At 52.8% G+C, this 24,617-nt stretch overlaps 1 protein-coding gene across 7 annotated transcripts in view; it reads right to left on the reverse strand.

The window, feature by feature from the left end:
• SYNJ2 (synaptojanin 2) overlaps window positions 1–20,679 on the reverse strand; it is a 68,817-nt gene extending 48,138 nt beyond the window's left edge. For 3 of the 7 annotated variants that reach the window (XM_019644190.1, XM_019644189.1, XM_019644194.1), the window contains exons 1-3: window positions 12,323–12,411; window positions 10,637–10,907; window positions 6,968–7,193 (exon numbers count right to left, since the gene is read on the reverse strand). In XM_019644190.1, coding sequence (XP_019499735.1) covers window positions 6,968–7,193; window positions 10,637–10,907; window positions 12,323–12,332 — 507 coding nt within the window. In that variant the 5' untranslated portion in view covers window positions 12,333–12,411. The other 4 variants (XM_019644192.1, XM_019644191.1, XM_019644195.1 and 1 more) reach the window with 4 other exon arrangements.
• Window positions 20,680–24,617: the final 3,938 nt, after the last annotated feature.

Below are 24,617 nucleotides of genomic sequence, written 5' to 3' on the forward strand. Positions count from 1 at the left end.
GCACTCGCGGGCATGCTGGCTGCAGACCAGCCTCGGCGAAGTTTGCTGCCGCCGGCAGGGAACTTGCACAACCTTACTGAGCTCCCTGACAAGCCTAGCAATGCTCCCCACCCCATTTTGGGAACAGAAGCTCATGTGCTCTGGGATTTAAGGTAGATTTTCCTTAGAGCCCTCTGTTTTCACCTTGTTAATTGGCTGAGCAGCAGAGAGCAAGTGGAAAAGGACTGAATGAATGAAAGGAACGACGTACAGTCAAAAGGCGCAGTTGACAGCACTCGTCAGCCCTGTACTTGACAATGCGTGTCAAGACTCATCTTGAACTTGTAGTTGGTCCTGGCCCTGTGCCACTGTGTTCTTAAACATGCCACTAAGTCAACACAGGCAACACAGCTCCACAAACTGCCAGTGTGCTAGCACCTGCACAGATGATACTTACACATCAAAGACTAGTCTCTCCTCCCTACGCCCACCCAGTTATTCCAGGGTGTATCAGCTCCTCTTCTGCCTGCAGGCCCCCACTGACATCGTCGTGCAAGGGAGTTTTAAAAGGACAAAAAGTACAGTCCTGAGCATGACAAGGGGGAGGCTGTGGCAGTTCTCAGATGCATTGCCCTTTATCTGCGTAACTCTACCCTGGCCTGGCAGGGCCGGCCTGGGCGATGCTGCTGGTCCTTTCCATTTCTTACCAGCCTGCTCCCTTACAGGGTAGCTTTCCATGAGGCTAGATCACGCTCAGATCGCACATGCATTAGTAATTCTGCAGTGGAGGACTTGAACATTAGACCCGCAGGCTGCCTGGACCGCAGGAATTACACGAGCCCGGTAGCTATACTGCTGAACTGACATCCTATCCCTTAAGCTCCAATGGGAAAAAGCACTGGGTTAAGAAGTTGCTGCCTGTTTCCAGGTACTGACAACCAGCAAACTGGCTACCCTCCATCATTCTACTGACAAAAACGCAAGAACGTCGCAGGTTGTTTAAACTATTACAGGTACAGTCGGCTACAGGGAGGGTGAGAGCAAACCACGGAGCGGCATGTGTGAGCTGCACGGTCCGGACTGCTGAGAAAGAAACCAACCCAGCCAGCATTTCTCTGTGAAGACAACTCTTAACAGTGCCCAGGGTCTGACTTGGGTGGAACTAGTCCCTCCCCTTCAGGGAACGCCAGCTAAGAGCTCTGCCTCCGGCGCTCGTCCTTGGCCCTCTTGCACCAGCCTCAGAAAACACCGACAGCCGTCCCACCACTGCAAACCCCGCCTTTGGGGCAAGAAGGAAAGATGCCTCCAATGTCTCCATTCTCCCTCCCGCACAAAGCACTCTGGTTCTGCGGCCCATCCTCTCATCAGGACCACCTGCTTTCTTTCCAGTGATAGGACGACGCTGACCATCAAACACTAGTGATGAAATTACTGTGCTTTCCTTTCTGGGTGAAAGAACACGGGTTTAACACTAGCGGGAGATTCGACGCCTCACCCCACAGCTGTCATTTTGACGGGGGGGGGCATCTGGGGCGCTTGGGGGAGAGACGCAGGATTGGAGAGTGAAAGCACGTTGGCACGTGGGCTCTGGGACAACACCACCCTGCGTCCCACTCCTGTTTGCCCAACAAGGACCCTAGGAATGTCCCTTAATGTCCACTTTGGGCCTCAGCTTCCCTCTCTCAATGGAGTTAATGTCACCTGGTCACAGAGCGAGGAGTAAATGAGGGAATGTGATCCCTTCAGGCCAGGAAAGCTTGTCCCATGAGCGTGGATGAGGCCCCTCAGAGGACACAGAGAGGTTGGGCAGGCTCACTGCACTTGGGGGACAGTGGCAAGAGAGACACTAGGACAGGACAGATGCAGAACAGCAGTGTTTCAGGCGTCCACCGTGACCACGTGGTAGCCGGGACAGACCAGCCTGGGACCCCTGGACTTGGCAACTCTGAGCAGCCCTTTTCACAGAGTGCTGGGAACAGAAACCCCACAACCATAAAGAGAAAGGGGCGAAGCAGGAAAACTCACGACTGAATATATTCACTTTTATCCAAGGGGCTTTTTGCTGAACCTCTAGTCCCAGATGAGGTGTTTACAAACCAGCTCTTTCCAGCCTGTATTCCTGGGAGGATATGCAGCCATCCTAACCTCCCTGGGTTGATCAGGGGCCTTATCTTCAGTAGCCAAATAGTTACCTTTTCTTCTTTTGGTAGGTAGACTGAGGGGACTTTGTTGGTTTTGTTTTTCTGCATCATGAGTCACGGCCACAGAGCAGGCCCACCAGGTATGACTCAAGGCTTCCTCCCAGGGACATGGGGATGCCGTGTACATCTGCGCACATGCGCGCGCGCACAACACACACACACACACACACACACACACACACACACAGAGCACAAACGCACATTACCACCATGCATGTACATATATCCCACACACACACACACAAACATGCACACACATACAGTCTGCTTTGGAGGATCAAGACTGCTCATCCCTACCAGGGAAAACGTTACAGGCAGAAGTGGACGGTGCTGAAAGTACCTCCCTTTTCTGGCTCCCTAAGCACCAAATTCAGGAGAGGCCTGGCTGCCTACAGAGAGGCCCTCATCAAGGAACCAGTCTGCTGTTTGTATAGTCTGGTCATTTGTTTGAGGATGACACACGACAATTCATCAGCTGTCTTCCTGCATTTATTATAGGACTCTCACTCCCAAATGCCTGCGGGCTTGGGTCTGAGGAGTCTCATTTCCACAGCAGGGAGCCCAGGCCAGAGGTGACCTGCAGGCAACCATCAAGAGGGCCAAGCTGTCCCAGCCGAGGCTCCTTCCTGCTGTGGGCTCAGTGCCAGTTTTCCCAAAGATGCTGCCTGCCACCCTTGGGCAAGGAGACTGAGTTTCAAAGGCTGCCGTTTCTACAAATGTCAGGTCACAAAGCAGGCAACAGCATGCTACCTGAAGGAATCAACCCCACCCTGCCCACGGAATCACCTGGATCTGAAGGTCTCAGGATGCAATGCACAATCTACTCTCCCATCATAAGCAAGGCACACTGCCCGGTGACACCATCCCAGCCCAGGGGCTCGCAGTCATGGCTCCACACACTCAAGGGAGCAAGACATGCCGGGTTCCCGGGATCCCATCAGATCACCGCAGCCTGAGCGGGCAGGCTTTCCTCACGCTTACGGTGCGTCCACACTTCCCGGAGCTCAGCAACACCTGCAGGCTGAGCCTCCCCCCGGGCTCCAATCCCGGATTATCCTATGATCTCACTTATATGTGGAATCTAATAAAGTAAACAAACAAAACGGAAACAGACTCACAGACGCAGAGAACAAACTGATGGTTGCCAGATGGGAGGGGTCTGGGTGAAAAAGGGGAAGGGATTAAGAAGTACAAATCGGCAGTTACAAAATAGTCATGGGGATGTAAAGCACAGCATAGAGAATATAGTCAATACTATGCTAATAACTATGTATGGTGTCAGATGGGTACTAGGTTTACTGGGGGGCATCGCTTTTTAAGTTATATAAATGTCTAACCACTATGCTGTATACCTGAAACTAATATAATATTGAATGTCAACTGTAATTGGAAAAAAAAAAAGCACCTTGATTGGCAGGTGGCCAGGAGGGGAAGGCATAGCTGCTACACGGATTACCAATGGCAGGAACATCGGTAAGTATATTCCACTTAGAGAAACATTTTTGTATTTAAAACAAACAAACCAACAACAACCTGGATCAACCTAAGCACCTCTATTGCTACAATGTGCATAACAAAACCATCCCACGACCCCACGAGTGGCCCTCTTGTACCAGTGGCAGAGACACAAGTTTCTTCATCCTCTGGGCGCAGTTGTGTCCCTTCAGCCATCTCTGCTCTTCCTGCCTCTGTAAACATTCTAGACAAGGAGACAGCTGCCTGCGGAGGGCACTGCTGGAGCGGGGCTGACCCTATGTGGAGCGCTGGGTCCCACGTGTACCACTGGGCGTCCTCCGCCTTCAGGATCTCCTCCATCCTAGCTGTGGCTTCCTCTCCCTCACGCCGCCCCACCTGGCACGGTCCACAGGCCCCTCCCTGCCCTCTTGTGCTCTGCTGTCGCTGTCGTCTCTGTCTCTCCAGGCAGCTGTCTCGCAGCTGAGCACTGACTGTGGGGGGCACGCCCAGGGGGCAGCCTGCCTGCCAGGGCCAGCTGTCTATTGTTCCTGCTGCGTCCCGCTGGGCAGACTCACAGTCAAGCTCAGCTTAGGGACCCGGGGTTTGCTCCCATGTTGCCAACAAGGACACACCCCTGGAGTAGGCTCTGGGGGCTGACTCCTCCCCTCCCCCCTGGGGTCGCCTGCTCTCCCACACGCCCTGGTGGTCACAAGGTTTGGGGGCTCTCTGACGGCGTGAATCATCGTAGACTCCTATTGCCACAGTGAAGAGCATGTGGTCCATCAGCAGTAGCCTGAAATGTATGCGCCCCCCAAAGAACTGCTTTGGGTACAGGCCACGGCCCTCCTGCTGGCTGTGTGTCTGGTGAAAAGGAAATGACTGCAAGGTCAAGTTGCCACCTCTTGGTCCCAGGCAGGGCCATGGTCCTGGCTGGTTGCGTCTCTGGGCAGACACCACATGGGGGTGGGGGTCTGGCTGCCTGTCAGCTTGTCTGCTGCTCCTGGAGCAGGGTCAGGTGAAGGCTTCAAAGAGGGAGCAGCCCCATCTGATCCAGAGCCCAGAGGAGGAAAAGGGAGGGAAAACACAAACCAGGAAGGCCACAAAGCGGGCAGGAGCCAAGAAATCCCTCCCCGATCCCAAGAAGGGAGGCATGTGGAGGCCATTTAAGTAGCGCCAGGCTGCGGGCCACATGAGGCAGAGGGGCAGGCCATCGGTATTTCTAAGGCCTTGCTGGGCTGTCTACAAGGTGCAGGAGGGGACAAGGACCCTGTCTCTGAGCCCCAGCAAGTAAACTGGTCACACTGGAGACAAACACAAATCTCCAGGCACACGCAGATGAAATAACCAGAGCCAAGGCCTCAACCCTAGTCCGTAGGAACAGGAGAAAAGCAAAGACAAGAGAGAGTTTTCATAAAACTACATGTGCTGCATTTAGCATAGCCCTTTATCCTCAGAATACATCCTAGTTACGGTTGAATTGTGTCCCCCCAAAAGATATGATGAAGTCCTAACCCCCAGCACCTCGGAATGTGACCGACTTTAGAAACAGTCATTGCAGATGTCATTAGTTAAGGTGGGGTCACAGAGGAGTAGGGAGAGAGGGCCCTGATCCAACATGACTGTCCTTGTAAGAACGGGGGAGGCAGCAGAGTGGAGTAATGCTGCCACGGCGGGGCCACCGGGGCGGGAAGAGGCGATCCCCCAGGTCCTGCAGAGGAAGCCTGGCAGGCTACACCTGGATTTTGGACTTCTGGTCTTCAGAACTGTGAGAGCATGAATTTCGGTTGTGTAAGTCTCCCGTTTGTTACAGCTGCCTGAGGAGACTGCTCTGCCCTCTTAGGTTTTTCAGTTAAAACTGAAAGAATAGTGACGTGGAGGGCAGATGATTTTCCAATGACTTGATAAGATACAGTAGATGAGACTCCAATTTTTAAAAATTGGTTGAAATCCAAAAATCCAAGGAGCACAAAACAAGAGGAGCAGATGAGGGACCGTCGGCCTGAGGGCCAGAGAGAGAGCGAGGCAGAGGGTGACGCCCGATGAACCTGATTCAGTGACCAGGGTCCGGGGCACCGGTAATTTGATTTGTACTAACAGGCTTTGCTCCTTTGGCCCCCAGTTCCCAGCACAGCACCCAGCCCACGGCAGGTGATAAATAGTAAAGATTTGTTGGATGAATGGGAAGATGCTGAGGCTAATGACACAAGGATGTAAACTGGGATGGAAAGCGGTAATGAAGGTGGATCATGAGAACAAAAGGAAGTAATTTTCAACATGCAGATATGAGAAAAAAGAAAGCAGCCTCCATGTGGGGACCACATTTTCTCTCTCTGTCATTTTTATCCAGATATTTATTTACCTGCCTTGTTTATCCCCAGGGGGGCAGACAGTCCCAGGCAAGAAACTGACCCTGCTGTTCCACCATCCTGGCCCTCAGTGTCTGACCCACGTGGCCCCTCCTCACCTTCGTGCGTCTGAAAGCCCAAGCAGGTGCCCACTCACACAGAAGGCAGGTGCTCAAGCTGTGCTGAAATCAATTGGCCACAGTCCTCATAGGAACCCCCACCCCCCCACACACACACACAGCTGCACTAGTAAGGAGGGGGTGCAAAGCCACATCACCACTCCATAAACACAGGTGTGTGCAGCCTGACACCCACAGCCATCTTGCACCTGTGCCTTTCACAGGGCTTTCTCTTCTTATAATTTATTCCACCTGCTAGTCTGTGCAGTGGCATTATCCTCCAGATTGCAAGTCAGAGAGAGAGAAAAAAAAAAAGAGTAAGACAGCATCTCTAGGAATGAGGAGAGAGTTTAGAAAACAAATCAGTGAGAAACGAAGCAGATGGTCACAGCCCATGGGAGCTGCGCGCCAGGGTCGCGCCACACGCAGACGTCACACCGGCCCCGGTGCTGAGACTCGCATCTAGGATGAAGCCTCCGTTGATTCAGGATGAAAGAGAATGGTTTCTTCTCTTACCCTCCCGTTATCAATCTACTTACTTTTCCCTGAAAAGGATTTTCAAACCCTACTGGTTCATCCATCGCAGGCTGCTCTCTAAAAAACTGTCACCCTTCATGATCATGGCAAAAAGCCCTGCTTCCTTTCAGCTGAAAAGGCCGCAGGTGAGCCACATGTTCCCAGCCTGAGACGTGAACCCAAGATCCACGAAGCGAACCAGAGGCTGCATGTGCAGGTGGAGCCCCAAGGGCTGCTCTCTTCTCCCGGTCAAGTGAGGAGCCGCGCTCAGCAGAAAATGCCTCAAATAACCCCCAACACAAGCACGTGTGCGTGGGCGGCAGCACGCCGAGCCACCGGGGGCCACACTGACCTGCTCCGTCTCCACGAAGTTGGACACGTGGCCATCGTCGTTCACGCCGCGGGTGTGGAAGCGCGCGCCCGCGCGCGCGCAGCTGATGCGCGAGATGAGGCAGGCCTTGGCCTGCTTGTGCGAGGCGTACACCGTGCGGATGGCCACCACGCCGCAGATGACCTTCAGCAGCCAGTCACAGCAGCTCACCTGGTGCTGCCTCAGGGGCAGGTGCAACAGCTGGTTCCTGCAAAACGGAGCCCCACCGCGACTCAGGCCACTTCACATCCTCCGGGAAACACAAAGCAAACAGGGAGGAGGCGCCTGTGGGGCGAGCATCCCCTCCCAGCGTGAGGTGAGTGCGCATGGCTCCCGGGAACTCCGCACTGGGACACGCCACCCAGGACAGTCGCGGGCTCCTGAGAGACCCTGAGCCAGGGCCACTGAGATGCATACAGCAGGACAAGGCGAGGAGTCCTTTCCCAAAGCCACTACCGGCATCGGCATCAGAGAATAGAAGCCAAGCATGGAATGCGAGCCCATCACGTGCCTTACAGGGAATTTCAGAGGAGCCTCCGTTTAGACCCGTGGCCTCTATAGTTTTATATCAGAAATCCCACCAGTAAATAAATTAACCATATGTTTTGTGATTAATAATAATAAATGATAAAAATAATATTAAATATATGCATGCTTTTAAAAATTATATACATACCTCAGGATGTATATGAATTACAAAGCAATCCCAAATAAATAAAAGAGGATGAGATGAAAATAAAAGTTCTAGTATTTCCATACCTGGTGGATTGTTCTGGGCCTCTGGAGACCCTGGTGTCCAGCATGATAATGATGGGATAACAGCCAACATGTATTAAGTTCACCAAGCACCATTCTAAGTGCTTTGGGATGGATTAACTCACTCCATCCTCGAAACAACGCTATGTGACAGGTATTTTCACTCACCTCATTTTACAGATAAGGAAACTGAGGCACAGAGAAGTGAAGTGTGCACTTGCCCTGGGGTCGTGGAGCTGGGAGCCTGTCTTCTCCCAGCCCTGCCCGCTTGCACCTCTCTTAATGAAGGCCCTACCTTTACTGCTGCACCTGGGGGCAGCCACATCGTCCTCCCAGCTCCGTCACTCAGCTTCCCAACACCCACGCGAGCTCATGGAGCAGAGAAAATGGCTGCTCTGAGAAGTGAGGGCTCGGAGGGGGTGCGTGGGCACCAGGACACCTCGGGCTGCTTCTGGGCTCTACTAGGCATGCCCAGGGGACCTGAGCGGTGCAGTTCTGAGGACCCTAACTTGCTCCCTGGGAGGCAGGAACTGTCAGGGGACTCTCTCTTTCTTACAGGGTATTAAGCAAATCTAGATCACAGTGTCCTATTTGTTTAAAAAAGGCAGCACTAGTCCTGCCCTGGAGACCTTCTCAAAGATAGCAGCATTTTCTCGTTTCTGGAGAAGTGTGCTGTGAGCCCTGACACCTTAGGTGGCTTCTCCAAGAAGCAGCGGCCCCCAGCTCTTAGACTAGCATCCCCGACTGTGAGCACGGCCGCTGCCACCGGAGCGCTGAGACCCCCTCGCGGAGAGGCCACGTGGGACCCCCTTCTGAGCTCTAGGAGCCACCGTGCTCGTTTGCCTGAAAAAGGAGAATCATGAAGACTCCTCTACAAAAACGTATTTCCCTCTTTTGCATCTCTCTAAAATTCAGATGATAAACCAGGCTTAGTAACAAATGTATTAAATCTGCACATGGCATCAAGACAATGCCTCCAGACTATCCCAGAGTCTTCCAGGCACACAGCCATGGTCACCACCAAGTCACCAAGAGTCAGAAGGAGCATTTTGAGGGGCCCCACTCTAGAAAGGGAAACAGCTTTGTGCTTCCTCCCAGGCTCACAGGCCATTTGCTCAGAGAAGCCTTATCGGTGGGGACAATAACCAGCCAGTACGACCTCACCCTGCCGTGCACGCCCCCTTACTCACCAGCCACATTCAGCATTGACCCCATCTGACTCCAGATGTGGGTCCAGACCTAAAATGTGGCACCAAATGGGGGGGTTTAGGCAGTCAAGCCTGTGACCACTCAGCCGGGGTCAACTCAAGAGAGTCTGGTGTCCACAGGGGGCCTCCTTCCCAACCCCCTTCCCACTCAGGGAATCCCTGCTCTGTCTTCCTGTTTTTTGGGTGCCTCGAATCTCCAGCCACAGAGCTGGTGGAAGGAGACCTGAGAAGGGCAGTTACACAGGTGCCGGGGCATCCAGAGTCCCCAGGTATCCCCTCCGGCCCTGTCACGCCTCCAAGGAATGTCACAGCCGTCTGAGACCTCACCTCTCACCTCTGCTGCCCATGGCTCGGGTGGCCTTAGCACAAACACCCCTCAGTCCCTAAGCTCCGCTGCTTTTAGGGACACAGGCACCAGCTGGTCCCTGCAAAATGAAACCAGAGGCGCCATCCCCCGGACCCGTCACTCAGTGCGGCCCTGGAACCAGCAGCAGGGGTGCCACCATCCTCACCGTCCTAGAAATGCTGAGTCTCGGGCCCCGGCCAGACCTGCCCAATCAGATCTGCATCTGAACAGGATCAGCAGGAGATTCACATGTGTTTTCAAGTTTGAGCACGTTACTGCCCTGAAAACTCAAAACCAGAGAACCTGAGAGGAGCCGGGGTGGAGAGCACTGGGACACGTGGAAGGGTTGGTGAAGCCCCCCCTTTCTTCAAACGGAAGTCAGGAATTTTGGGGGGGGGGTCCAAAGCACCAAGGAAAGAACATGTATATTGTGGTGGAGACTTCCTCTGGGCCAAGGGAGGGGGCGCAAATAAAGCATGTAAACGAGCCTGCCTTAGGGCTGGGGGCTGCGGTGGCCCCGAAGGCCAACACTGGAATTCTATGAACATCCCGTTACAGGAGGTGTCTTGGAACAATTGCTACAGCAGGATTTTCATCACTTTTGCTTCTCACTGGCTCTCACACATCTCCTGATAAATCTGAGGGGGACAGCACCAACTGACAATCCAGGCGGGGCACAGTGGATGCTAATCACTGCCCGCCTTTCACAGGATTCATCAGGGTCATTACCTCCAGGATCCAGCAAGGGCAACAGATAACCTACGTATCTATGGGGTCATTCACACCCAGCTCTGTCCAGGAAGGAGCACCCAGACGACCCTACCTATATGGACATCCAGCCATCTTTGTCTGGGGGCTTCAGGACATGTCTTATCATGTTACTGCACCTCCCCTTGCCAGGGTGACGCAGTTTCTCCACGCGTTTGGGATCTGGGGCCTCAGTCTCCTTATCTGTAAAATGGGGATAACAGGCCCCACCTCATCGGCCCCTATGAGGCTGACGAGAACTTAGGACAGTGCCTGGGACACATGTCCGCCGGACACAACCAGGACTGCTGGAGCAGCAGCACGGACCACAGGCCCAGAAACCTGGGAGGCGCCTGCTGGCTCTCGGGCTCTTGGCTCTGCCCCAGATTTCGTTCCTGAATCCGCCTTGGGCCACTCTGAACAGCTCCCTGGCCCCAGGGGTGGGGAATGGGAGTTCGTCTTCCTCTCACTGTGCGGAGAGCAAGCGGGCATGGCTCGCCGCTCTCAGCGAGGACCCCGGAGAAGACGCGCAGCGGAGACCAAGGACGCAGCTGCCAAGCAGAGCCCGCCCCGCTGTGGGGCCCAGGGCCTCACCAAAAGAAGGCGTTCCCCCACTCGTAGCTGTCGTCGCCCTGCTTCTGTGCCCGGACGGTGAGGTCGAAGCGAGACCCGTCGTTGGGCCACGAGAAGTAGAAGACGCCCGAGTTGAGGATCTTCTTCAGGGCGCTGAGGCGGTCCTCCTCCTTGGCCTCTTCCTGGAGCGGGTAGAAGTCGATGGCGGTGATTTTGTAGACTTCGGCCTCTGGAATTCTGCCCACAGAAGCGCAGCCTGTCACCAAAACCAGGAAGCTCAGCGACACGCCACCTGGAGGGGTAATCAGACACGAGGACACAGGGGTTGGCCACTGCAGAGCAGCTCGCGGTCACGAGAGGCCGCGACAGCCGCCGTTTCACTGCAGCTACACGACTTCCTGTTCCATCCTGCACACCCCCTGGCATCTCACGCTCCTAAACTCAGCATTTCAGGAATCCGCCCGTGTCACCTGAGCCCCACCTGGAGCTGTGGCTCTGAGCTCCACCTGGTGCTGTGGCTCTGAGCGTGGCCCCTGACCACCAGCAGCAGCTGCTCCACCAGCAGCATCACCTGGGAGCCTGTTAGAAATGCAAATTCTCGGCCCAACCAGGCCTCTGGGCGTGGTCTGCAACCCGTGCTAACAAGCCCAGGTGATTCTGCTGCTGCCCACCAGTCTGAGGGTGGCTGGCCCGGGGCCTGTCCAGCCCTGCACTCTCTCCCACATCTCCACCCAAAGCCTCTCAAATCAACTTCCCCACGAACCCTCAGCCACCACCTGGCTCAGGGCCTCCAGCGGACACCAGTCCTCCAAGCTCTGTCACTGGAGGGGCCTCCCCAGCCCACCTGATGGCATGAGCTGCTCTCGCGTTGGCTTCTTTAGGAAGAATTCCTCAACCACGTGCCACATGCAGTGTTGGGACATAACACTGAAACAGCGCTTCCTCCAAGGAACCCCCTGTCTACTGGGGACATAGGTAGGGAAGGAGGGTGTTAGCTGTGCCTGTGACAAGAGCTAACACGGATGCTGTTGTCACATAGAAGGGACAATTAACTGTGTCTTGGGAGAGCAGGGAAGGCTCCTTGGGGGAGGTATTGCTGAGTTGATCCCAAAGAGTGGAGAGGCGCCCTCCTAGTAAAGGGGGGCAGGGAGGGGTCCTGACCAGCCTGTGAGAAGGCTCGTGTCGTTATGGAGGGCGGAGGCAGGGAAGGTGACTGGGGTAGGTAGGGGTCATCAAAGGTCTTGTCGGGCTGTCAAGTAGGGGGCGTATCCCGGACAGAGGCAACGTGTTGGGCGAAGGCCGGGTTGCGAGCGCACATGACACATTTGAGGAGCTTCAGAGCACAGCCCGGACGAGCGGCTGCACTCTGGGTGTCTGTACGAGGCGGGGTGGGAGGAGATGCCATGTCACTCCCAGGGGAAGTGGGAGCCATGGATTTAAGTAGGATGGGTATCATTTCTGGAAGACAGGTGGGGTTTATGTGGGGTAGGCGTCCTCAAATTCAGGCCTCACAAATGCCAATATCCCCACAGCCTGTGCTAGAAGCAAACATCCCATTCATCCAATGGGCTCCGTGTGGGGGAGAGCAGAGCTCAGGAACCATCTCCTTGGAGCCCAGAGGACAGCACCTGTGGTCCAGGCCATGTGCCCAAGATTAGACTACGTAGGGAGGGGGTTGAAGGAGAGGCATGGAAAATTTTACTTTACATCTCTCCATCCAGTCGTGAAGCTGATTTCTAGCACCACTTCCTCACAGCCTATGCGTGGGGGGACCGAGTCCCTGGCAAGAGTCCCAGGTTGCTGTGAAGACAGTAGGCATTTCCTGTGCAGGGCGGCTGGAGGAGGCGGCTTGGGATGGGCATGCTGCAAGCAGGCGTGAAAAGGCTCCTAAAATAAATGAGAACAAAGGGATGGTGCCACCACCACTGAGAATGCAGGCTCCTGAGTCCTGGGACAAGGGGCTCAGGGAGGGTGCCACCGTGTGAGCGCTGGAGTGAGGTGATTTCATGACAGCTTATTCTCAGGGCACTGCTTCCCCTGCGCCAGGCACTGGCCCCCAAACTTCCTCCCAGCAACCCCTCAGGAGAGGTGGCGTTGTTGTTTACAAAAAGGGGACAGAGGCACAAAGAGGATAAGTGGCCTGCCCAAGGTGACACGGTGGGTGGGGGAGCTGGGATTTGATCCGCTTTCTGGCTCGCCCACCTGGACAAGCACTCGGCCAGGTCTGGCTCCAGAGCTGGTGCTCTTAACTCTATATCCTTGCAGAAGTATCGCCACCTGCCTGACAGTGCAGCCATTTCACACACGAGGGACTGTCCCCCAGTGAGCTGAATCACCTGCCAGGCATACGGCTAGTCTGTGCTGAACCCAAGATGCCAATGTGGGTCTCACCTTGGCCTGGGGCTCCATCTAGCCCTCAGGTCCAGTGGTCTTCAATCACTTTGGCTTGTTGTCTAAGAGCATGACTGACCAAGGGACCTCTGGCTCGTTTTTCCATTGACACCAAATGTTTTTATCGTTAGTTTAAGTGGTTGTAATATATTTACATGTTCAATATTGACATGTAAAAATAAAACTGTTCTAGGCCTCTTTACCAGGATCCAATGGAATCCAGACCGTGGCTTGATACTCATCACCATCTATTTATTATTTAAAGGAATACTCACACACGTTCTTCTTTAACAGATGGGAGTTTTACTTATTCCATTCCACTTTCCCCCCCAGAATCTCATCCTAATGTGACATTTTGTGCTTCCGTGTCCTGTATCGATCACCCTGTTATATTGTGCAGCCATTTGATCCTAAAGCTGAAAGTGTTTAAAGAGAATTTCTTCTGGTTTGAGCTATCACTGCAACAATTTTTAGGACACAATTGGGTCAAACAACGTAAACAAAACATTTTGCTAAATAATCATTTAACATAAAATGTAAAGATTTGTTGGAAAAGCATCTGTTAATGAGACAGATGGGACAACTAACTCATATATCATGATACTCATGGATAAGTATCATTTATTGATGGAATGAAATTAGATTCTATATCAATTCTCGTTCTGTTTTTCATTTTTATGGATGTAAACACTAAGAAATGTTGTTCACATCAATAAGTCAACAGGAATAAAGAAGGATTCATTTTAGAAATGTTAGTTAAATTCTTCAAAGTCCTTCCAAGTTACAGGCTAAGTATAGATAACAATAATCTGCTGACAAAATTACCTCCATGCTGTCAGCCGGTCCCTTAGTTCTCCTCCAGTTTTGTGGAAAGCAAACAGTTGGACATCATCTGACCCTGGCTTGTAAACAAGTTTGTTACTGAGTCATACAGGTGACTTACTTCCTCAACACTGCTGAAACTACGTGTTTTTTTGTTTAAGAAATTTTATTGGGAAACAGTGTTTTTCCAGGACTCATCAGCTCCAAGTCAAGTAGTTGTCTTCAATCTAAATAGCTGTGGAGAGCACAGCTCTGTGGCCCATGTGGGGATCGAACCGGCAACCCTGGTGTTATAAGCAATACGCTCTAACTACCTGAGCTAACTGGTGGCCCTGACAGCTACGTTTTGAATTGGTTTGACCTCCTAAATGTCTTTAAGTCCCAGTGCAATGCAAGATTCTAGATGGGAGAGAGATAAGATGGAAGACCGTGGTTGTGGAAGGGACAGAGGGAATGAGAAACTCGCCCGTCTCACAGGCACGTTCTTAGGCAAACGGATTACAGGAAGGAGTTGAGTGCCTGAAACTGTTTCCCTTAGAGCTAACCATGCCTGTGTACTGTGCACAGTTCTCTGTGGTGCATTCTCCCCAGGAGGGAGGCCCACCGGCCCTGTCAGCCCAGCATGCGGCTCCCTGTTATCCCAATACTGGCGTTACCTGTCTGCGCCCAGGCCTGTTAACACCCCTCATGTGCTCTCCACATCCCACAGGTTTGAAGGAAAGCGTCCTGGTTCGAGCCTGTTGCTGGAAAACGGGTTCTTAGTATCATCCCAGGAAAGAATTCAAGGATGCACAGAATAAGCCAGCGGTGGGTTTATTAAAGGACAGTGTTCTCTCAAGAAGGGAGAGCGGACGGGCCCCGAGAAGGGCAGCTGCCTCGAAGAGAAAAGAGGCTTAGGAATTTATTATTCCTAAAATGAGGGCATGAAATAGTCAAGACTTAGGGGTGGCGTTACAGGCATTCCCAGGCGGGTCCTCGCTGACCACTCCTACCCTCGGGAGGAGGGGCTTTTGTCTTTATTTGGCTCTTGTCGGAACTGTCATGGGGGCACAGGGGGTGGAGGTTTTCCCAAACCGCAATGCTAATACCATTATGATCCATTATAATTTAGCTAAAGTTCACCTTGAGGGGCAAGGTGGCGCCCAGGTCTGCTCTCGGCCACCAAATCGAGTTCTGGCCTGTCTGGCAGCTGCGCTTTTGCTTAAAGATGACCCATGTCCTCCCTCCTCTGTGTCCCCTTACCGCCTTCTTCCTTTCCTCCTCTCACCCGGCGGCCCTATTCTTTCTGCCCATGGTAACAAGCCAAGCACCAGACCGTTGAGGGGTCGCTGCCCCCTGGCCTACCTGTCAGGGTGGTGTTGGCCTGTGGTCCCCACAGAGAAGGTATCTCTAGGGGATAACGGTGAGGCCACAGGGACTTGCCTGCAGGGGTGGGAGAAGTCCCCTCGGATGCCCAACGTGAACACAGGATCTCAGCTTTGTTTTCAGTAAGACACGATGAGTGTTTTCACAGCCAAGAAGTAAACTGGGTCTGGGGAGGTGCTCAGAAGTCATCAGTCCAGGCCGAGTCCAGGGCTTCGCAACCAGGAAGCCTCTTGTAGCAACAAGGCAGAGATAAGCTCCAACGTGCCTCGGCCTCTGGGCTCTGCACAGCTGCAGCAGCCTGTGGGGCCTCAGGCAGGTCTCCTATCCTCAGAGGTGGTGGCACCAGAGGGTCTCCATGTCCCTTCCAGCTCAGACAATGTGTCCAGGGCTCCGGCCCAAGCAAGACCACACCCATCAGAGGTCGCTGGCCAGAGTAAGGTGAGGTGGCAGGGAGGGCAGGCAATGGGTCACAGGCCAAAGCACACAGCAGAACCTGATGGGGACTCTCTCTGTCTCTTACTCACAGCGTGCGCGCGCACCCCCCTCCAGAGGCTCTCAGTCCAGGCAAACGCCTGCAGCCTGCACAGGCAGAGAGAACAGGAAGCTGCTCCCTGGTGTCTAGTGTTCAGCGGGCACAGAGCTTCAGCTCAGGAAGATGAAAGGAGTTCTGGAGACGGGTGGCTGCACAACAGCGTGAATGTGCTTAATGCCGCTGAACCGTACACTTACAAGCGGTTAAAATGGTAAATTTTATCTCCTGTATATTTTACCACAATTAAAAAAACCGAAACTCCGAGGCCTCAATATCACCTTAGAAAATCTTTCCGTCAGGAGGGCCGCCTTCAGAACTCACCTCCAAGGCCAAGCGGCCCCACTCCCCCGAGCCCTGCGGCGACGGCCCAGGTCTTATCTTGCCGTGGCCATCTGTCATCTGGCTGGGAAGGGCTGGCATTGGGATCACAGTGAGTCACGGCAGACACAATGCCGCTTATTCAGGGACAATGCTGGACATGTTCTTGCCGCGGGCCCCACTCCCCCTGTGTTTACTCAGGCCGGTAGCTCTACCCCCCAGCTAGGTTTGTAGCAATCTCAAGCCTGGGCTGCCAATGGGCAGCCTGCAGACGGCCTTATCTATCCTCTGTTTGTACAGGACAGTCTCATACTGGAGTCTGTGAACCAGGGACTTAGGGACTCTGGGCTTTCCCTCTGGAGAGCGAGGAGCTTTTGGCCAGCGGGTCCCTGAGTCCCCACCCCCCACCCTAACAAGCCCAGAAGTCTGTTGCCAACCACATGGCACAGTCTCGAGGGGCTCATTCGTCTTCGCTTCCCAGAGCGTGCGGGTGGGGTGGCTGTGGTGTGCTGGCAGCCAGCTGCCCCAGCTCCGCGCTGGTAGCCTGAAATCAGCCAGGGTTGGCGTATTTACACCACAGATATTGGCAAACACTGCACATCAGGGCTTTCCCCCACAGAAAGCTGGATGTCAATTATTTGCTAGCACACCGCTGGAAATAGGCATTAAAATAAATTATTCTAAGACTGATGAAGGCCGTGCCATGTCTAGCTAGGCCTGCTAGAGAACACTGCATATCCTGAATCTCAAAAGACTCCAACTTCCCTCTCCGGAGACTTCTCATTCTCAAGTGATGGCCCACAGAAGCCAGCCCCCCAGCTAGCCTGTGCGCATGCACCACCCCCAGGAGTCAATGACCCGCAGGCACTCAGCCTGTGCCCTTTAAACCACACCAGTTCTCCCAGAGGGACCCCTCTGTAGGCCAGTCCCCTCCCACTCAGCACCCATGTTCATTCTCGCATGTAAATCTCTGAAGAACTATGTAAGATAGAGATGAGGCAGTTTTCCTGGTTTTACAGGTGGGAAAACAGCCCTAGAAAGGTGAAACGAATGCAGGTCAATCTGTTGTGAAGCTGGAACTGGAGTCTAGGAGGGTTGTCTGGTGGAAAGTATGCAGGGCTGTCATGTACAGCTTCACAGGCTGTGCACTGCACAAGTCCGGGAGACACACTTTATTAATAGACCTCATTTTATTCAACCCCTGAGGCTATGAAACAGGGAGGCCTTGAAAGCTTAGGTTAAAAGCGAGTTAAATCCCCATAATCATCGGGATAAATTCTTTTGACTGCTATACTCTCACGTTCTCTGCTTTGTACTGTGTAGTCACTGGGAAGCCCAGCTCCCCTGCTTATTGTGGGACTCCACCCCTTTCCTGCTGGCGTTCCAGAGAGGAAGGGGGGATTTTGAGCTTTCCATGAAAACCTAGGAACTTGAGATAAAGCTCTGATGCAATTTTCGTGCAGTTTTCTTAATTTCTAAATAAAAGGTTATTTTCACTTAGGTAGCCGGAAACCGAACGACTTGCCCAAGTTGAGAGCCTGAGGGGAAGTCTGTTTCTCTATACAGAGATCCTCAGCCTAAAAAAGTCAAAAGGGAGGCTCCTCCTCCCAACCTTGGTGACAACCCGAAGTTGAAACTACACTTCGTGCTGCCTAACACCCTCAACAGGTCGGAAAAAAACCCAAAGAAACAGGTAACAGTCTGGGTTAGCGGCTTGCAGTGGGAAAAGAAAATCAAGTTAAAGCCATACTCTCATTGTAACCAAAGAGGATTTGGAAAACTTGATTATAAGGCCCAATCCTTCCATCTTTCCAGATGCTCCAAAGTACGTTGAGAAATGTGTTGAAAAGGCAGAATAATCCTGACATTCCAAAAGTCAAACTCATCTTCTCCATACTCAGAGAGCATTCCAGCCCACCCTGCACGGTGACTATGGCAGGCAGGCTGGGGGTAATTAGAGGACATGGGAAATGGGGCAGGGACCTGACAGCCCTCTAGGCCAGGGCATGGCCTTCCTTGGCTAGTCCTGTATGGCCAGCAGAGGCTGTGTTCTCTCCCTCCCCAGGGGAGGGGCAGGCGGTGGGCGCTGGCTGCAGGAAGTGGGGAGAGGAGGGCCCTGCCTAGGGCAGCTGCAGGCCTGGTGGCCTCTCTCCACACTCCCTGCCTGGGGGTGATCCTGCTGAACCCCGCCCTCGCCCCTGGGCCGGCCCCTCCCCCACCCACACCCTCTCTCGTCCCCCACTCCCCGGCCCAGATACCCTGGCTTCCCGACAATGTTTCTCTGAGGGCTGCCACTTTTCCTGGTTAAGACCAATTACCTGTAGCTGACCTCAGATCATAGGAAAATGCTTTCCCCTGGGGTGGAGGAAGGCACTGCCCTTCCTGTCCTTGGAATCAGTCTTTCTGCCCCTTTCTGGACAGAGTAGCCTGGAGGTCGAAAGCTGCCCCTGGTACCAAAAGGTACAAGTTTAAAACGTGGGTGCCACTTGGCAGCTGCCAGACCTTGGGCAAGTTACAGCAACTGCACTGAATCCAGGAGACCCTCAGATCCATGCAAAATGGATCATTAATTTATGTACAAGAAAACTGTTGCCCGTTATAACTGTAAGCTACCAACAACTGTAACACATCCTGAGTGCCTGGAGGCTACAATGTAAAAAAAAAAAGTGTCACAGAACAGATGAAACACAGCACATAAGCTTTCTGAGCTCTCTTTCTGCGTCTGTAAAGGACAGCAACAGTACCTACCTCCTAGGCTGCTGGGAGCGCCGAGGTAGTTAATCAGTCACCACACTCACACACTGCCTAACCAGAAGGAAGCACGATGTAATGCTAAGCTGTCATCTTCACCATCATCAGCACGGAGGCAAAAAGGGCCACAGGAATTTTTCATAATCTCAGAAAGATCACTGCGGGGGAAAATCCTGCAGAAAACCGTTGGCAGGCAGCACATTTTCATGGAAAAAGCAAGCGTTTGGAGGCAGTTAGATCTGGGTTTCAATTCTAGCTGAGCTCTTACTTTAGGCAAGTTGCTTTAACCCTCTCAGTCTGTTTCCTTTACTATAAACACAGAGGAAGATATATTGTTGCATTGGTTTATTTGCAGGATTAAGTAAGGTAATGAATACGTAGCCCTTGGCACAACACGGACATTTAATAAATGCACCTGGTCATGTGGGTACCAAGTGCATTTCGTCAACACTGTTTGGAAATGTTTAATGTCATCACCATAGTTCAGGAAAAAATCATCCCAGGGAAGACCCAGAAAAGTAACAGCAAACACCCGGACTATTCCATCGGCTTTAAACGTCCTCTGTCCATGAGAACAGCTGCAGAGGGAGATGGAGATGGACGCGCCTGGCTTGGGAAAGCCATCATGCTTGAATGTGGTCAACGCACAGCCATTCCCATCTGACCCATGGGACTGAGAACGAGGAATGTCACCCGGGCTCTGGTCTTGGCCCCATGACTCACTGATGACACCAGGTGGAACCAACATACATTAGGTGGCTGAGATAGAAGGAAGGGCACCAGGGCTCCCATGAGGTCCAGGAGTGCAGAGGTGGCCCCACAGGAAGGCTGCAACTTCCAACGGCAGCCAGGCTGACCACTCAGCCCCTCGTGTCTCATACTGAGCAGGGATGCCCACTTGTTCCCGTAAACTCTCGGCCTTACGAGTCAGACTCCATGGTCCATTTTGTGAACACACTTTCCTCCCTCTCCCTCCCCCGCATCTCTGCTGCTCAGGTCCTGGTGGTTTTACTCTCTTTGCCAACAATGTCCAATCCCTACTCCTCAACCTCAAGACACACTCAACCTGTCCAGGGGGTTTGGGACCTCCAGCATCCAGGCCTCCTACGGTACAAATCCCTTGTAAACAACACCCTGGGCAGATCCCCCCAGACTGACTGGAAAAACGCAGGTCCTGGTTGGCAAATAATGAAGGTGAGCTTTCTTTGCACCCAGGGCCAGAAGTAGCAAAGACAGGCGAGAACCAGGCTGCACTCACCTTGACCTCCTGGCATGGAGGCGCAAGCTCAGCAAACACAAACATTTTAAAAGATCAGAACGGTTAAAATCAAACCTCTAAATCTGGCAGTCTTTCCAAACTAACGTGAGACGCTCTGCCCTGCTGACAGCTGCTGTTCTGTGGGAAGGGATACTCACCCGATTTTAACCTGAGCTCCCCCAAGCATCCATAAGCATCCGTGAGCTTTCCATACTGGCCTCTAATGACCTCCTTCTCTTCCGGAGCTAGGGGAGAAGCACATCACAGACAACATCAGCCTGAGTCTCCTGTTGGAGTTCTCTCACCGCAGCCTTCCAATCGGCTCCCCACCCACTCGAGAAAGAAAACACACAGACAATAGCTCAGCCCCCAGTAATACGTGTGTAGGTTTTACCATCAGCGAATCAAGGAGCAGCAGAGATTCAGACCTTCCCATGAAAAGCTTGCGCTCTGAAAGCACCAGCAGTTTCCTGGGGGCTGGAGAGGGTGTGGGGAGACCCTGGCTGTCCCGAGGCACTGGGTTTAAGTGGGAAGCAGGTACCTTAAACCCGGCCTTGAAGCGCCACCATCCACATGCCCAGGAACAGGAGTGGGTCATCATTACCTGCTGGGGAGGACCTTCCTTCCTAAGTATTGTCCACTGGAGGCTTTGCAGTATGAGCGTTCACCTGCACCCAGGGACCTGCTGACACAGAAAGGCTGAACAGAAGGCTGGGTGCCCCAGGCCTGGGTGCAGTGAACCCCAGCTAAACTGCACGAGTAGAGCCCCCCTGGGACTTCAGCAGTTACCCTCAACACCCAGGACAAGACACAGCCTGGGGTGAAAGCAAAATGGACAGAGGGACGGGCCCTTAGGAGCAGGGAGCCCCCATCTTTACGATGACGCCACAGACACTGCTGGCTAATTACGGGGACAGGGCTTTGTATCCCTTCTCAGAAGAATGTTTCCAAATGCACAGAACAAAATATAAACAAGGGTGAACCCTCAAATAAGGACCTGACAAGTGGCACGAGGGAGACAGCAGGACGGCAGTCCTCAGCTTCACTAAATTCATTTAACACAAGGGCGTTGATCTGGGGTGACAGCGGAGGGCTGACATGGCAGCTGCACGGGGAGACTATGGGGTATCTGTATAGCTTCTAAAATTGTATGCAAATTTTAAAAAAGCTTTTAATAATAAAATTGTATGCAAATTAAAAAAAGCTTTTAATAAAATCGTATGCAAATTGTTTTGAATGTTTATTTTTATGGGGCTAGGGTCCATAGTTTTCATCAGAATCTCAGAGGAGTTAGTGACACCAGAAAGGTTAAGAACCAGTTTAATAAATTACATTGCTACCCAATACTCACAGGAATTTTTCTGATTGATTAGTTTTTTGGGGGCAGGGGTGGGGGTGGGGTGGGAACAGGGCAGAGTAACCTAAAGATAATTATGAAAAGGCCTGGGAGGTCATCGTCCCACCCGGCCCATCCACCTGCCTCAGAGAACGTGGGGCAGCTGGAGAGGCAGAGTCTGTAACATAGACTCAATGGCTCAAAATAACACACATTTACGGACTTATAATTCTGCTGCTCAGAAGTCTCTGAAATGGGTTTCACTGGGTGAAAATCAAGGTGTCGGCAGGATTGTGCTCTTTCTGGAAACTCTAAGAGGGAATCTGTTCCCCGGCTCTTTCCAGCTTCTAGAGCAGCGGTTCTCAACCTGTGGGTCGCGACCCCTTTGGGGGTCGAACGACCCTTTCACAGGGGTCGCCTAAGACCATCGGAAAACAAAAAGATATTTACATTACGATTCATAACAGTAGCAAAATTACAGTTCTAGAGTAGCAACGAAAATAATTTCATGGTTGGGGGTCACCACCACATGAGGAACTGGATTAAGGGGTCGCGGCATTAGGAAGGTTGAGAACCGTGGCTCTAGATGCCACCTCGGCTCCGGGCCTCTCCTCCCTCTTCAGAGCCAGCAATCGGGTCACTCTGCTCTGCTCCTGTCTTCGCATCTCACTCTCTCTCCCTCTCCTGCCTCCCTCTTCCACCTTTTAAGGACCCTTGTGGGTACACTGGGCCCACCCAGATCACCCAGGGTAACCTCCCCTTTTCAAGGCCCTTAGCTTAATCACAACTGCAAAGTCCCTTTTGACCTGTAAGGGAACTTTCACAGGAACTGGGGACTAGGACGTGGATGTCTTAGGGGCCCACTGATGGGCGCAACCCCCTTCTGTGACCCCACAGGTCTCCTGCTCCCACAATGCTGCGGGGTCCAGGGGACGAGGCATCCTGCTGGGTCCTTGCATCTGTTCCCAGCCGAGATGCACAACATCCTGTGCACAGAGGCAGCGGGCCCACTGCTCGGGGACAGGCCCTGGGTCGCGTGCCTACGGGTCCCCCTGGAAACGGGCCTGCTCCCCGCTTGAGGACAGGTCATCCTGTGAACCCCCAGCCTCACAGGTGGAAGTCATGTCCCTCCTGCAGGACGTGTGTGGCCCAAGGTGGAGTCTCCCAATCCACAGACACTGTATTGGACAGCTCCTGGCCTCAGCTCAGGCACAGGTGCATCGATGCGAGAGAGTAAGTCTGACACAAATAAATATATATTTCAACCCTCGGAGGTTTCCAAAACCTTCCAAAAGAACCCTGAAGCCTTAGTGTCATCCGGTTCTCAGCTTGTTAACCGTGAAACAAGGAGACCTTTGTACATTCATTCACGTCTGTGAATAACCCTGACAAATAGAACAGGAGGAAACTTCTCAGCAAAGTGATGTGGTCAAAGCCACACTTCAGAGGTGGGAACGTGGCCACAGGGAAAAGCTGTGGAAACAAACAGACCCCTCGTCCTGCTGGATGATAGATGACACGTGTGTACATCACACGCCCCGTCACTGGGAAAATGACACACACACACACAAGGCTTCTGATCTTCGTATTTTAAAAACAAACAAGCACCACACCACAGGGCCACCTTGTGCCAATTGAATCCTGTACATTATTGACTCCCTAACATAAACATCTTCCTGCCTGACTTTACATGTGACAACTCACAGCAAGGCGCCTCCTCAGTGGCTATGATCACCTGGTGAGTTTTTCTACCACAAACAGGTGAATTGGAAATAAACCAGGGGGGCTTGAAACAACAGACTCTATCATCACACAGCTCTGGAGGCTGCCGTCTGACAGCGAGGGCTGGGCGGGGTCAGGCTCTTGGCGTTCCCGCCGCCTCCCAGCTCAGGCCGGGCCAGTGGCCCTCGGCTTACAGCTGCATCACTGCGATGTCTGCCTCCATCGTCACATGGCCGCCTCCTCCCTGTGTCTGTGTCTCTCTCCTCTTATAAGGACACCTGTCATATTGGATTAGAGGCCCACTAACGACACTGCAATGACTCTATTTCCAAATAAGGTCACATTCCGAGGTATTGGGAGTTGGGACTTCAACATATGATTTTGGAGAACACATTTGAACCCATAACACTTGTGAATCTTTTCACTTTTTAAAGCCCAGTCTCGCCTGCAAACCATCTCTCCAGTAAGCTGATTTTCTCTTCTCAGGGTTCCCTCTGACCCACCCCGTGGTGCAGGGCCCCCTCACTCCTCCCAGCCCCGTCTCCACACTCTCAGAGACCTGGCCTCCCAGGCAGCCTGTTCCAAAGTCAACTGACTCTCCAAATAACTTGCTTGCCCTAAAGAACTGTGTTTCCCCAGGTAGGTTTGAAGGAAGAAGAAATCCATTTTGTTCTTCAAAAGAGAGCTCACAAATCAAAGCACTATAAGCACCAGGCAGGTAACAAATGAAGGAAGCTGCTGGAAGGGGCGTGGCTGACCAGAGGAAACGCATCCGCTTTGACAGGGCCAGCCGGTCAGTGCCAGCCAGGCATGCCAGCCTAGTGCCGGCAGGTCTCCAGGTTTTCGAGAGAAATAGGACAGTCCTGACTTTTCAGTGTTGACAACCAATCCGAATTTATTTTAAGCAGTGTGTGGGCAGAACACACACACCTCTGCAGACTGTATTTGGCCTGCCCACTTGCAACTTCTGTGCTTTCCTACTTAATCTCTCGAAAATAGAATATTCCTGTCTTCCACACTTTCGTTACATTTCCTGTCGGTTTTTCCCTGGGAGGATGTGTTTGCTTCCTCTCCCATTGGACATGAACATCCAGCCTGCTTGAGGAAAGACCTCCCATCCACTCGCCCACCCTCCTCCTCGCCCACCTCTCGCCCTGGGATGCAGTCTTCAGTCTGTGAACACACATCTATCTGAGAGCCTACTGTGGCTGGCATTGTCCTGGGCACAGGGATGCAGCAGGGACTCGAAGAGACAGCAGTCCATCTGCACCAGAGTTAGCCAAGGCAGGCACTGCACCGTGGCTGAGAAAAGGTGTTTGTCATGAATGGATTAGTGATGAGGCCAACCCGGCAGTGGGGGCAGGTGGGGTCACTGGCACTGCTGAGACACATCCACAAAGGCAGTGACGTGGCAGGGCCTATTCAGTGCCAGGTATCATGAAAGCTTCCTGCCAGAGCGGATAGACAAGATCAGCACACAATATAGACAATGATATGAGCTAAGGAG

The sequence above is a fragment of the Hipposideros armiger genome, unplaced genomic scaffold (assembly GCF_001890085.2).
Source record: "Hipposideros armiger isolate ML-2016 unplaced genomic scaffold, ASM189008v1 scaffold_86, whole genome shotgun sequence".
NCBI lineage: Eukaryota > Metazoa > Chordata > Mammalia > Chiroptera > Hipposideridae > Hipposideros > Hipposideros armiger.